The sequence below is a fragment of the Malania oleifera genome, chromosome 1, assembly GCF_029873635.1.
Source record: "Malania oleifera isolate guangnan ecotype guangnan chromosome 1, ASM2987363v1, whole genome shotgun sequence".
In the NCBI taxonomy this organism is placed as follows: Eukaryota; Viridiplantae; Streptophyta; class Magnoliopsida; order Santalales; family Ximeniaceae; genus Malania; species Malania oleifera.
The window spans coordinates 113253038-113265279 of NC_080417.1; the positions used below are offsets into that span (position 1 = coordinate 113253038).

Sequence of the window (12242 nt, forward strand, 5' to 3'; positions counted from 1 at the left end):
AGCTTACGAGACAGTGCCCATGTGATAAGAGGTGAATGATTCATCCCATCACTTTATTAGTTGTGAAATGTGACTCACCTTATTTTTTAAATTTAAAATAATTTATTATTTAAAATTTGGCATGGTTAGACAGGTTGTCAAATAATTTTTCCTCACACAATAAGCCACGTGGCCTACCTAAATAGCCCACGGCCACGTGCACCCCCTCCCCGCCCATCGGGCCAACTTAGCGTAAGGCCAAAACGCAGCGTTTTAAAATTTATGTGTAGCATTCCTGCGTCGGCTCCGGCCTCTCTCTGCCACTCTCTCTCAGCCTGCTTCACCCTCACCAAAGAAGCGCCAACGAATTTGGATCCGGACTGTCGCTTTTCTGCAAATCCCACCACTGCTTCCGAATTCCGATAAGGCGTTTCAGGTTTCCGTTCTTGGCGGCTGATTCGGACCGTACGAAGAGGGAGGTTTCTTATCGGAGAGGGAGCGGGTGAGTTTTCTTTAGATTCTCTTTGTTTTGTTGGGATTTTTTTTTTTCATTTGAATTGAAGTGATTTTAGAGAAATTAAGGTGATGGCTTGATTGTGGAATCTAGTTATTCGAGTCCGGGTGCGCGGTTGTTACTTTTGAATCACTGTATTTAATTTTTATTTTCAATTTATGCCGTTGTTTGGTTGCTGAGAAACTGCAGAAAACATTGATTTGAGTCTTAAAATTTTCCTCCGGCTTCCCAGCTGTCAAACGGATAATTAGCGAAGATTCGCGTGTTTACTGTTTCTTTAATCAGTTGATGTTTGTGCATTTTCTTTAAAAACAAATTATTTCCTCCTGTGGAAGTTAATGGGTCTCCTGTAAATGCACTTATTGTGTTTGTTGTTTTTTGCTCAATTATGTACTGACTTTCATGCGGGGATTGAGAACTCAGTTTCTTAAGGATCTTGGGTTGCTCAAATCGGCACGGTTAAAGTTGTCAATTGATTTGCAGGATAGAAGAAGTGGTGGTAGAGCAACCATGGATCGTCTTAGCAATCCTGCACGTCTCATGATTGTTTCGGATCTTGACCATACAATGGTGAGTTTTATAATTGTGTGCTTTTCATTGTTGCCCGGCTATGATTTCACTGCTGTCGTTTATTGAACAACACTTTCTTCTGCAGGTTGATCATCATGATTCTGAAAACCTCTCACTGCTTAGGTTCAACGCCTTGTGGGAAACTAACTACCGTCATGATTCTCTGCTAGTTTTCTCAACTGGGAGGTCTCCTACACTTTACAAGCAGTTGAGGAAAGAGAAACCAATGTTAACCCCAGATATAACCATAATGTCTGTGGGAACTGAGATAACATATGGTAAATCAATGGTGCCGGATGATGGGTGGATTGAATTCCTGAATAGAAAATGGGACAAGAATATAGTCACAGAGGAAACAAGCAAGTTTTCTGAACTTACTCTGCAGGTATGGCCGCAAATTATTGCATTTATTTAGTTGATGATTCTCCTGGGTAGATGGAGGACATTAGGTTCTGTTGGATTAATTTGCAAGAAACTGATACAATGAACCATTGAAGAATAGTTTGTGTTCTCAGTATCTTAAATGTATTTGACATATGTGATGTTAATGCAGTCAGAAACAGAGCAGCGTCCGCACAAAGTTAGCTTTTACGTTGAGAAGGATAAGGCTCAGGAAGTTATGAAGGTTCTTTCAGAGCGTCTAGAGAAACGCGGGGTATGATTTAACATCTGGACCAATTTTGTTGGGCTGACAACAGTGATCTGCATTTGAAATTAGGTGTTTTCAACTCGCATAAACGTAAATTTAATGTGTGTCACATTGTTTTAGTTTTCTACAGTAGTTTGTGAGCTTTCTTAATTGATCTTTCAAATATTTTTTGTTGTTGCCCAGTTGGTTGTTAAAATAATTTACAGTGGGGGGATGGATTTGGATGTGCTACCTCAAGGTGCTGGCAAAGGGCAAGCGCTTGCATATTTGCTGAGAAAGTTAAAGGCTGAGGGAAAATTACCCACCAACACTTTAGCTTGTGGTGACTCTGGAAATGATGCTGAGCTATTTAGTATTCCTGAAGTGTATGGTGTTATGGTAGTCACCTAGTTTTTGCTTCCAATATATTCTAGCCTCTGCATCAGAGGGAAATTTTTAGCTGTGTATAAATTTTTATGTTTTCATGGCTTGTTCATTATGCAGGTTAGCAATGCCCAGGAAGAATTGTTGCAATGGCATGCTGAAAATGCTAAAAATAACCCCCACATAGTCCATGCAACTGAGAGGTGTGCAGCGGGGATCATACAAGCTATAGGTCATTTTAGCTTAGGCCCAAACATTTCCCCAAGAGATGTTGCAGACTTATCAGAATTCCATCTTGAAAATATCAATCCTGGCAGTGAGTTAGTGGAGTTTTACTTGTTATACGAGAGATGGAGGCGTGCAGAAATTGAGAACTGTGAGATGTATATAGCACATCTGAGATCAGTTTGTGTATGTTTAATATCTTCTCTTTCTTACCTTTCAGTTTATTTTGTTTTACATATGTTGCATGTGAATTTTATTTGGTATAAGAAAGTCTTGTTATAGTTCTCTATGGGGAAGTGTTTCCATGTCCTCCACATCTGATATGGATGTTTACATATTCTTTTGTTAGGCACTTCTGGATCCTTTTCTAATTGTTATTGATCAATTTTTGCTGGATTATGATTTCTATAGCAGAATGTTGTTACCTGCTCAATGCAACTAGCTTTAGGGAAAATGGGCCATGAAGTGAGAATTCAGAAAACTTTCATCCCCTTTTGGTTTGTAGTTAGTGTCTGGTATAAAACAAATATTAGTTTAATATTTGAACCCTGAAGAGATATAATTTCTGTATAGATTTGATTGCATACAAACATTGAACAATTATAAATTATCTGTATGAATATGATTGTACACAAACATTTTGTTACTACAAACCTTTGCACTGAAATTATTTTGAAATATGATATAAGACCGATTAATGAATTACAGGTTTGGTTAAAAATTTAATTCTATTTGCCTTTTTTTTTTTTTTCGTTTTTGCGAGTGTATGTTGTGTATAAACTGTTGGTGGATTAATCTGACCAGAAGGTTTAGAAATCGATTGTACACAAACATTTTATTACTACAAACCTTTGCAATGAAATTATTTTGAAATATGATATAAGACCGATTAATGAATTACAGGTTTGGTTAAAAATTTAATTCTTTTTGCCTTTTTTTCTTTTTTTTTGGTTTTTGCGAGTGTATGTTGTGTATAAACTGTTGGTGGATTAATCTGACAAGAAGGTTTAGAAATCGACTGGGAAGTTAATTGAGGTAAAAACTTGTAAATTTTCCTCTTGTGATTTGAAGATACAGTGCTTTTATTGAGTCAATTTCTATTTGTTTATTTTTTCAAGGGGGTGGTGGGGAACACTTTATACTTTTAGGCCTTCACTTGAATGCAGTTCTGTTCAATTTGATTCACTCTCTTTTAAAAATTTTCCTTTTGCACTGTGTCTGAGTTGGTCACCTTTGTTTACATGTTCTTTTTTCTACAGGATCCATCTGGTGTTTTTGTCCATCCATCTGGTGTTGAGCTATCCCTTCATGACTGCATTAATGCAATGAAAAAGTGCTATGGAGACAAAGAGGGAAAACCATTTCGTGTGTGGGTGGATCGGGTTTTACCTACACAGATTGGTTCAGACACATGGCTTGTGAAGTTTGACAAATGGGAGTCATCTGGTGAGGCCTGTTTTAAGAATGACGAGGCCTTTCCCTTGCTTATTACCACCCTTCTCCCCTATCATTTCCCTCTTCCTGTCCTTTCATTCTGCATCTAATTTAATATGTTTCTAGCAAGTTGATCCATGGTTTATTGGCTTACATTTTCTTGTGTGGGGCATAATGTGCAATTGTCTACAAGTTGAAATTAATTATGATGAGACAGCTAATCACAAATTATGGTAGAGAATAGAGATTATAGGTTGAAAACTAGTCTCTTATTCTAAACTAGGTGCAATGGCGAATGTTCGTTTGAAAATTTTCAATCCTTGTAAGCTTCTTAATTTCTATAACTCTAGTAGGCATCAAATTATTATAATTGATTTAAAAGATATTTCATCATTTTCTTTCAGGCTATAAAGTTAATATTTGGAATAGTTGAACTTTATATCTGCAGAAAGCACCAGATGTCGCACTCTTTTCTTGTTTACTCTCCATATGAGTGTGTATCTATGATGCAGTATGATTCTATGAATTTCTGTTATGTTCATTCTTTTGCTTTTATTGGATTTGCCTTCCCAATGCCGGAATCCCCTAAAATTACCTTTTATTCTTAGAGACTCATTTGTAGATTTCAATATCTTTCTGTTTGAAGGTATTGGGTTATATGCTTGCGTTTTATTGTTGCTTCCGTTTTCCTTTCTTTTGGTAGCTCTATTTGATTTTGCCTAGTGGACAGATTTTGATAATTCATAGTCCCTGCATCTCCTAGTGGATTGAAACTTCTGTTGTATTAGGGAGCATTTGAGCTTTGATTTGGATTTTTTTGAATTTTGACAAAACCCAATATAATTTTATTGTGCATTCTGTCTAAATTCACACAAATCTAAATTTAGAGTTCAAAATTCAAATTTCCAAACGATTAATGTTTTGTGATCTGCTGTCTTAACAATTTTGTGCTGTCTTAACAATTTTGTGATTCTTGTAGGTGAAGAGAAGTATTGTTGCGTGACGACGGCAATTTTAACTTCAAAGGTACGATATGAAACTCTGATACTTGGATTTGGTACGAATTTGTTTTGTATTTAGCTAAATTCACACAACTTTAAATTCTAAGTATCAAACTTCATTCTTTTAATGCGGCAATTGCGTCTGATCGATGGTGTGGTTTAACGATTTCGACATGATTGGGCATTTTGGATTTCAGGATGCTGGTGATTTAAGTAGCTTCATTTTGATGCACATGCATCAGACATGTTTGGATGGATCCAATGCAAAAGACCAAACCGCCTGGCTCCTCTAATTGTGCCTGCAGCTTGATCTGAGATCCCCCCAACCCCCATAGCATTTCTTCTTTCAGAATAAAATTAAAATCACTTTAGATTATTTTCTTCACAGTTCATATATTTCAACCAGCTTTGAACTGGTTGAGTAGGCGGGATGAGGCCACTGAGCCATCCCTTGTACTCTGCTGTATGACATCAAAATTTTCAGAAGTATGTTTACTTATTTTATGAATTCATGATGTACTTTGCTTTATTTGCTGGACAACCGAATTAGGAATTATTTGAGATTACTTGTGAAAAAATATTTTGAGGAAAAAAAAAATACTAACTTTAATAAGTATTAGTGCTCAGGCCCGACTCTTTATTAAGGCCATTGATGTGTTTGCCTAGGGTCCCAAAAATTTTGGGACTCCAATTTTTTTTAATATAATAATATTAACATTATTTATACCTACTAGGTATTGTGTCAATACTCAGTATCCCTGCACACAATAAAGCCTATGGGTCTATATGTATATATAGATTATAGACCAGCGCATGACCTCTCTCTCTCTCTCTCTCTCTCTCTCTCTAGCCTCTGGGATTTAATTTAACTATTTATTTCTCAATTCGTTACCTAATCCCCATGCATGCATTCATCATTCTCCATCTCTGTTAGTTTTATAGAATTCATGTGTTTGGTGGGTGGAGTGCACATGCGGTGCAGCTAAAATTACTTGATGTACCTAGAAAATTAATTTTAAATAAAAATAAAAATTAAACAAAGTATTAAGGGTCCCTAATTAAATCATTCGCATAGGACCCCATATTGGGAAGAGCCGCTCCTGCTAGCGATGAGCTAAAAAAGTTAAAAAGTTATAAGTGGTGTTTGGTTGTATTTAAAAAAAAGTGATATTTAAATACATTTTTATTATAGGTATTATATGAATTTATATTGTTATACATGTTATAATATATAAAAATAATATATAATTACTTTTAAAGATATTTTAAATTAGAAGTATAACATTTTCAATTAATAGTTTAATTAAAAATTATGTTAATTATTTTAATTAATTTTATCAAGTAAAATAGTATAATATTATTTTTAACTAACAATAATCTTGGTAGTAATGTGTATTTATAAAATGCGACTATCAAGTTAATTTTATCACTCAATTTAAAAAAAATTTATTTGTTTAATATAAATTTAAATTAATAGAAGGGTCTTTTCGTCCAAGATTAAATTATAGTCCATAAATAACTAATATGTTACAATACATAACAAACTAATATATAATTTTTAAAAGTATATATTAAATAAAACTATTAATATTTTTAATTAATAATTATGTTAATTATTTTTAGTTAAGATTTAAATATTCTATGAGGTAAAATAATATAATACTATTTTTTGAATAATAATAATTTGCTATCAATGTACATATAATATATGATTATCACATTAATTTATTTTAAAAATAATATTAATAACTAAATTAAAATATTTAACTTATTTAATGTTAATTTAAATTAATAGATGATTCTTTTTATTTATTTTAGAATTGAATTATATTTCATCAATAATTAATATATTAATACATAATAAAATAATATATGATTACTTCTTAATATTTTTCAAATTAATGATAATAATATTTTCTAATCAGAAGTTTAACTAATAAATATGTTAATTATTATTTTTAATCAAAATTTAGACATTTTAATTAACTAAAATAATATAATATTACTATTTATAATTAATTATAATTGTATTTTTAATGTACATTTATGACTTATTTAATATTAATTTAAATTAATAGATGGTTCTTTTTCATTTCAAAATTAAATTATGTTTCATCAATAATTGATATGCTATCATATATGATTATTTTCTAATCTACTTTTTAAAGTTAAAAATTGTCACTAATATTTATTATATTTACTAATTAATCTATCTAGAACAGCTCTACTAATAAATGGTCAAAAAGTTTTATTTTTATTATTTCTTAAAATTTAGTTAAAAAGTTTTCAAAAGAACTGATTATGAAAAAATATTTTCTCTAATAAGTTCTTGTTATAGTACAAGTTAAACGCCATTTTTTTTCCTGTGAAAGTGCTTTATTTAATTGATATGTAAGAACCCGAACCGTAATATACAAATTTAAATAATTGAGAGAAGGGTAAAATTATAATTTAAGCATGCTTCATCGACGAAGCCAGAGTTCGTTGACGAAATCAGAGTTCATCGACGAAGGCTTTATAGTTCTCGGTGATGAATTTCAGGTGCTCGTCGACGAGGAGAAGCCGAGAGGTTTCGGGAAATTGGGAATCTCAGGCTCGTCGACGAGATCACTGCTTCATCGACGAGGTGTCTACGCGGGCTCGTCGATGAGGACGACTGAATCAAAGGTACTATAAATAGATATTTAAGTTACTTCTTAGCTAAAAAAACTCAAATTCTCTCTCTATCTCTCTAGAAACTCAACCTACTCTCCATCTCTTTAGATTTCTTCGTTGTTCATCACGGGAATCGTTGATCCAACGTTACCACGAGGATCGTGGAAGGATTCTCTACAAGTTCTATAGATCGGATTTTCGGTTCGGGCATTTTCGGGTTTTGGCGTAAAATCGAGGTAAGACTCAATTTTTATTTCCGTTCCATTAGTTTTGTAGAGAATGAAGTCATAAGTATATTCTATACTTTGGGTTATAGGTTTTGGAACTCGGTTCGCTGTTTAGGGGTCTTGGAGTTCAGGATTTGCCATTTGAGGAAAAGGTAAGAGGATTCAGTTTATGTCGGTTATTTTTGAAATCGGACTCGGTAGAACTGTGGTTCGCGATCTTGTATGCGTTTTGATTACTCATTTGGGGGGGATTTGACAGGTAAAATTATGGGTTTTTCATGTTACAGTTTTGAAAAAAAAGGGGTATTGGGTTACATCCATGATTTTGTTGGAAAACTGTATGTATATGGTGATTTATATTTTGTAATAGGGATGACCGTGCCTTGACTTTATTTAAACTGTATATGTTTGGAAAACCATGATTTTAGATTACCAAATGAGTGGCATGTTTGGTTATATAAGCATGCATGATTGTGTTTTTGTGGAATGCAATAGGAATTGGGTTCTGAGTTGTTCCAAGTACTGAGAGTGTCCGGCTTTATATCCATGGGCATATGAAATCGCTAGGCCATATTTGGCAAGAGTGTCCAGCTCTATATCCGAGAGCGTGAGCCTTACCGGTTGATCGCCGAAGGGTGTGGATCCACTAGTTTGTACCGATACGATGTCATGGGAGCCTAGGGTTCCCCATGTGCTGGGGACGCTGTGTATCGTGGGTCAGCTATGGGCTGACGTCAGGTATTGCAGGCCAGCTACAAGCCGAAGGGTGTGACGACACCGGGTTGATCATGTGTGTGTGTGCTTGTATGCACTGTTGTGAAATTAGTACTGGAACTGCATTTAACTGTGTATCATGATAACACTCGAATGTCACACACCGATATAACATGTATTCTTCCTTACTGAGAGGTGTCTCACCCCTACTGTACGTACATATTTTCAGGTCCTACGGGTAACCGGAGCTAGCTTCTTGGTGTAGGGGCGTAGTGGTCTGTGTACCGCAGATAGCGCTTGCGTAAGTGTTAGGACTTTTGTTTTCGGGTTGTCATTTTGGGGTATGGTTGATAACCGAGTTTATTTTTTTGCTATGGAGCTTGGACTCCTATTGTATAGACTCTGGTATGGTACTGTATGTATATATATAGAAAAACCTTTTTCCGCTGTGTACGTGACTGTATGTAGATGTGTATTAGGTGCCTTGGAACTCCACGAGGGTGGACCCTCATTCATTGTACTGTATCTTTAGATGATTTGTTGGATACAATGACAGGATAGATTACATTTTCACCCCTGGGTCCCATTTACGAGTTCGGGGCGTGACAACTTGGTATCAGAGCTAACCAAGTTGTTAGGTCATGTAGACTTGGTTAGGCTTAGCTATGTGTACATACCAGAGCATAGGAGATTAGATATGGGTAAAGTTGGTTGGGGGATGTTCTGTTGCTAAACCGGGACTCGTCGGCCGTGATCTGTGTTTTTCCTGGAATGACAATTTCAGTAAAATCACAGCAAACCAAAGATGACTTTGTGTTAGTGTGATAAGACAGACCTGGACCTGACAGGTTATAGTTAACATGATTAGGGTTAGATAATTGTGTTAACTATACGTGTTGTAGGAGTCTTGATAGGACTTTGTTATGTTTTCAGAATGGAGTCCAAGGATAATGACCTGGGAAGTGGCTCCGAGGAGACGGCGAGTGATGAGTCTCCTACTATGCCTCGAGGACTGATGAGACAGGTCTTGTAGGAGATCGGGGGGAGTGTCAGGAGATGCGAACGCTCTCCTACATCTGCGGTGTGCACCATTGAGAGGTTCACACGCATGCATCCTCCGACGTTCTCAGGGGGACCCGACCCGATGATAGCAGAGGACTGGGTTGAGAAGATTGAGATGATCTTGGAGGTCTTACACTACATAGATCGGTAGAGAGTCCTCTACGCTACCTTCCAGTTGTCTGGGGAGGCGGGGCGATGGTGGACTGTAGTGAGTCTGCTGGAGAAGCAGAGAGCCAGTCCTGTGGAGATGACGTGGAGCCATTTTAAGGAGTTTTTCTTTGATAGATACTTCCCGACTTCTATACGTGATGCTAAGCGGATGAGTTTTCTGTACTGACTTAGGGGAGTATGACGGTGCAAGGGTAAGCTACTCGGTATATAGAGCTATCCTGCTTCGCGCCGTGTTTGATCTCGAATGAGTACGAGAAAACTTGGAGGTTCGACAAGGGCCTGAGGAAGGACATCCGTAGATTAGTGGGTATGCTTCAGATCCGTGAGTTTTTGGTCTTGGTGGATAAAGCCACTGTGATTGAGACAGGTATCCGAGAGGACGAGGCGGATCAGGAGCCGAAGAAGAGGACAGTACCTTTTGGTTTTCAGTCTGGATCTCGTCAGGTATCTCGGGGAACCGACTAGACAAATATAGCTCAAGCGAGGGTGTACTCGCTTACTCCAGCGGATGCTAAACATGTAAGGAACGTAGTGACAGGTACCTTATTATTGCTTTCAAATAAAGCTTCTGTTTTGTTTGATTTGGGTGCAACCCACTCTTTTGTATTTGTGTGTTTTGTTAAATTGTGTAGGGTTGAGACCCAAGTCATGAACGAGGTATTATTTATTACTACACCATTTGGAGGTATATCATTTTGTAGAAGGATGTTGGAGGATTGCCTAGTGGTAATCTAGGGGAAGCTGTTACCAGCAAACCTTGTAGTATGCGACATGTCAGGGTTTGATGTCATATTGGGGATGGATTGGTTATTCTTTAGTTATGCTGTAATCAACTATCGTAGGAAGGTGGTGGTGTTCAGACCTTATGGGGAGCAGGAGTATGAGTTTATAGAATCGTGTGTGCGTTCGACGCCATAGATTCTATCGGCACTGCAGGGAGATTACTCTTGGACGGATGTTAGGGGTACTTGCCTTGTGTGAAGGAACCGCCGCGGGATGAGTTGAGACTCGAGGATATTTGGGTAGTTAGTGAGTTTTCGGATGTGTTTCCAGATGATTTATCTAGTTTACCTCCGGATCGTGAAATGAAGTTCACTATAGAGTTGCTGCCTTGCAGGGCACCGATCTCTAAAGCTCCGTATCGGATGGCTCCAGTAGAACTTCGAGAGTTAAAAGAACAGTTGTAGGAATTACTGAACAGGGGATTCATTCAACCGAGTGTTTCGCCCTGGGGAGCTTCAGTATTGTTTGTGAAAAAGGACAGGTCGATGCGTATGTGCATTGATTACTATGAGATCAATAAGGTGACTATGAAGAACCGTTACCTATTGCCTCGTATTGATGATCTCTTTGACCAGTTATAGGGTACGCATGTCTTTTTGAAGATCGACCTACGGTTAGGGTATCATCAGATGAGGGTTAAATCGGAGGATGTTGCAAAGACGGCTTTCTGAACCAGATACGACCACTACGAGTTCATGGTTATGCCTTTTGGGTTGATGAATGCTTCAACAGTATTTATGGATCTTATGAACGAGGTTTTCCATGAGTACTTGGACCAGTTTGTAGGGGTGTTTATTGATGATATTCTGGTATACTCGAGGAGTTCAGAAGAGCACGAGAGTCATCTGAGGTTAGTGTTACAGGTTCTGCGGGAAAAGAAGTTGTATGCTAAACTGAAGAAGTGTGAATTATGATTGGATCAGGTTGCATTCTTAGGCCATGTGGTTACTGGTGGCAATATATCAGTTGATTCTAGCAAGATTGAAGCTGTGGTTGATTGGGTAAGGCCGAAAAGTGTGTAGGAGGTTCAAAGTTTTCTAGGACTGGCGGGTTACTATCGTCAGTTTGTGGAAGGTTTCTCTAAACTGTCTAAGCCTCTGACTCAACTGTCCAGAAATGGAGTGAAGTTTGAATGGACCAGTGATTACGAGCAGTGTTTTCAGGAGTTGAAATACCGACTGGTTACTGATCCGGTTTTGACCATTCTGTCGGGGGATGGCAGTTTTGTGATTTATAGCAACACGTCTCTAAAGGGTCTAGGATGTGTGCTTATACAGCAGGGTAAGGTAATAGCATATGCTTCTCGACAATTGAAGGAATACGAGAAGAATTACCTTACACATGATTTGGAACTGGCTGCTGTTGTATATGCACTGAAGATCTGGCGAAACTATTGATATGGTGTGCAGTGTGAGATCTTCACTGATCATAAGAGCCTCGGGTACTTTTTCACGCAGAAAGAGTTGAATATGAGGCAGAAATGGTGGTTTGAGTTGATTAAGGACTACGATTGCACCATCAGTTATCACCTAGGGAAAGCTAATGTGGTAGCCGATGCGTTGAGTCAGAAGTCGGAACATGCTACAGTATTTGCAGTTGTAGCTCAGCATCACATCAGAGAGGATCTGGAGAGCTTGGGTATAGAGTTGGCATCTGGTGATCATCATACTTTCATTGCTAGCTTGGTGGTTTAGCCGACTTTGTTTGAGCGTATTCTAGCCGCGCAGGCTAGTGATGTGGAGTTAGCTGAGATTGTGGGAAAAGTGCAATAGGGATTAGTTGCAGATTTTAACATCTCTAAAGGAGGTGTGTTGAGGTTTGGAACCAGGTTATGTGTTCTAAATGACAACGAGATCAGAAAGAAGATTCTAGAGGAAGCGCATCGTTCTTTGTAT

The 12242-nt window shown here is 37.3% G+C and overlaps 1 protein-coding gene across 2 annotated transcripts; it reads left to right on the top strand.

Moving 5' to 3' along the window:
- Positions 1-208: 208 nt before the first annotated feature.
- LOC131147260 (sucrose-phosphatase 2-like) lies at positions 209-5243 on the top strand. 2 transcript variants are annotated; one of them, XM_058097040.1, is made up of 9 exons: positions 209-481; positions 917-1063; positions 1149-1448; positions 1617-1718; positions 1896-2090; positions 2196-2486; positions 3560-3746; positions 4714-4760; positions 4933-5243. In XM_058097040.1, the coding sequence occupies exons 2-9, from the start codon at positions 1004-1006 to the stop codon at positions 5026-5028; spliced, it is 1278 nt and encodes a 425-aa protein (XP_057953023.1). In that variant the 5' UTR covers positions 209-481; positions 917-1003; the 3' UTR covers positions 5029-5243. The 2 variants fall into 2 exon arrangements, with proteins under 2 accessions (XP_057953023.1, XP_057953024.1); XM_058097041.1 differs by having other exon boundaries at positions 977-1063.
- The last annotated feature ends 6999 nt before the right edge of the window (positions 5244-12242 follow it).

What these genes read in the sequence shown, in the direction of transcription:
- LOC131147260 (XM_058097040.1), top strand. Translation starts at nt 1,004, where the DNA reads ATGGATCGTCTTAGCAATCCTGCACGTCTCATGATTGTTTCGGATCTT. An exon ending in TTTCTGAACTTACTCTGCAG is followed by an intron (nt 1,449 to 1,616) that starts GTATGGCCGCAA and finishes ATGTTAATGCAG; the next exon opens with TCAGAAACAGAGCAGCGTCC. An exon ending in CGGCAATTTTAACTTCAAAG is followed by an intron (nt 4,761 to 4,932) that starts GTACGATATGAA and finishes TTTGGATTTCAG; the next exon opens with GATGCTGGTGATTTAAGTAG.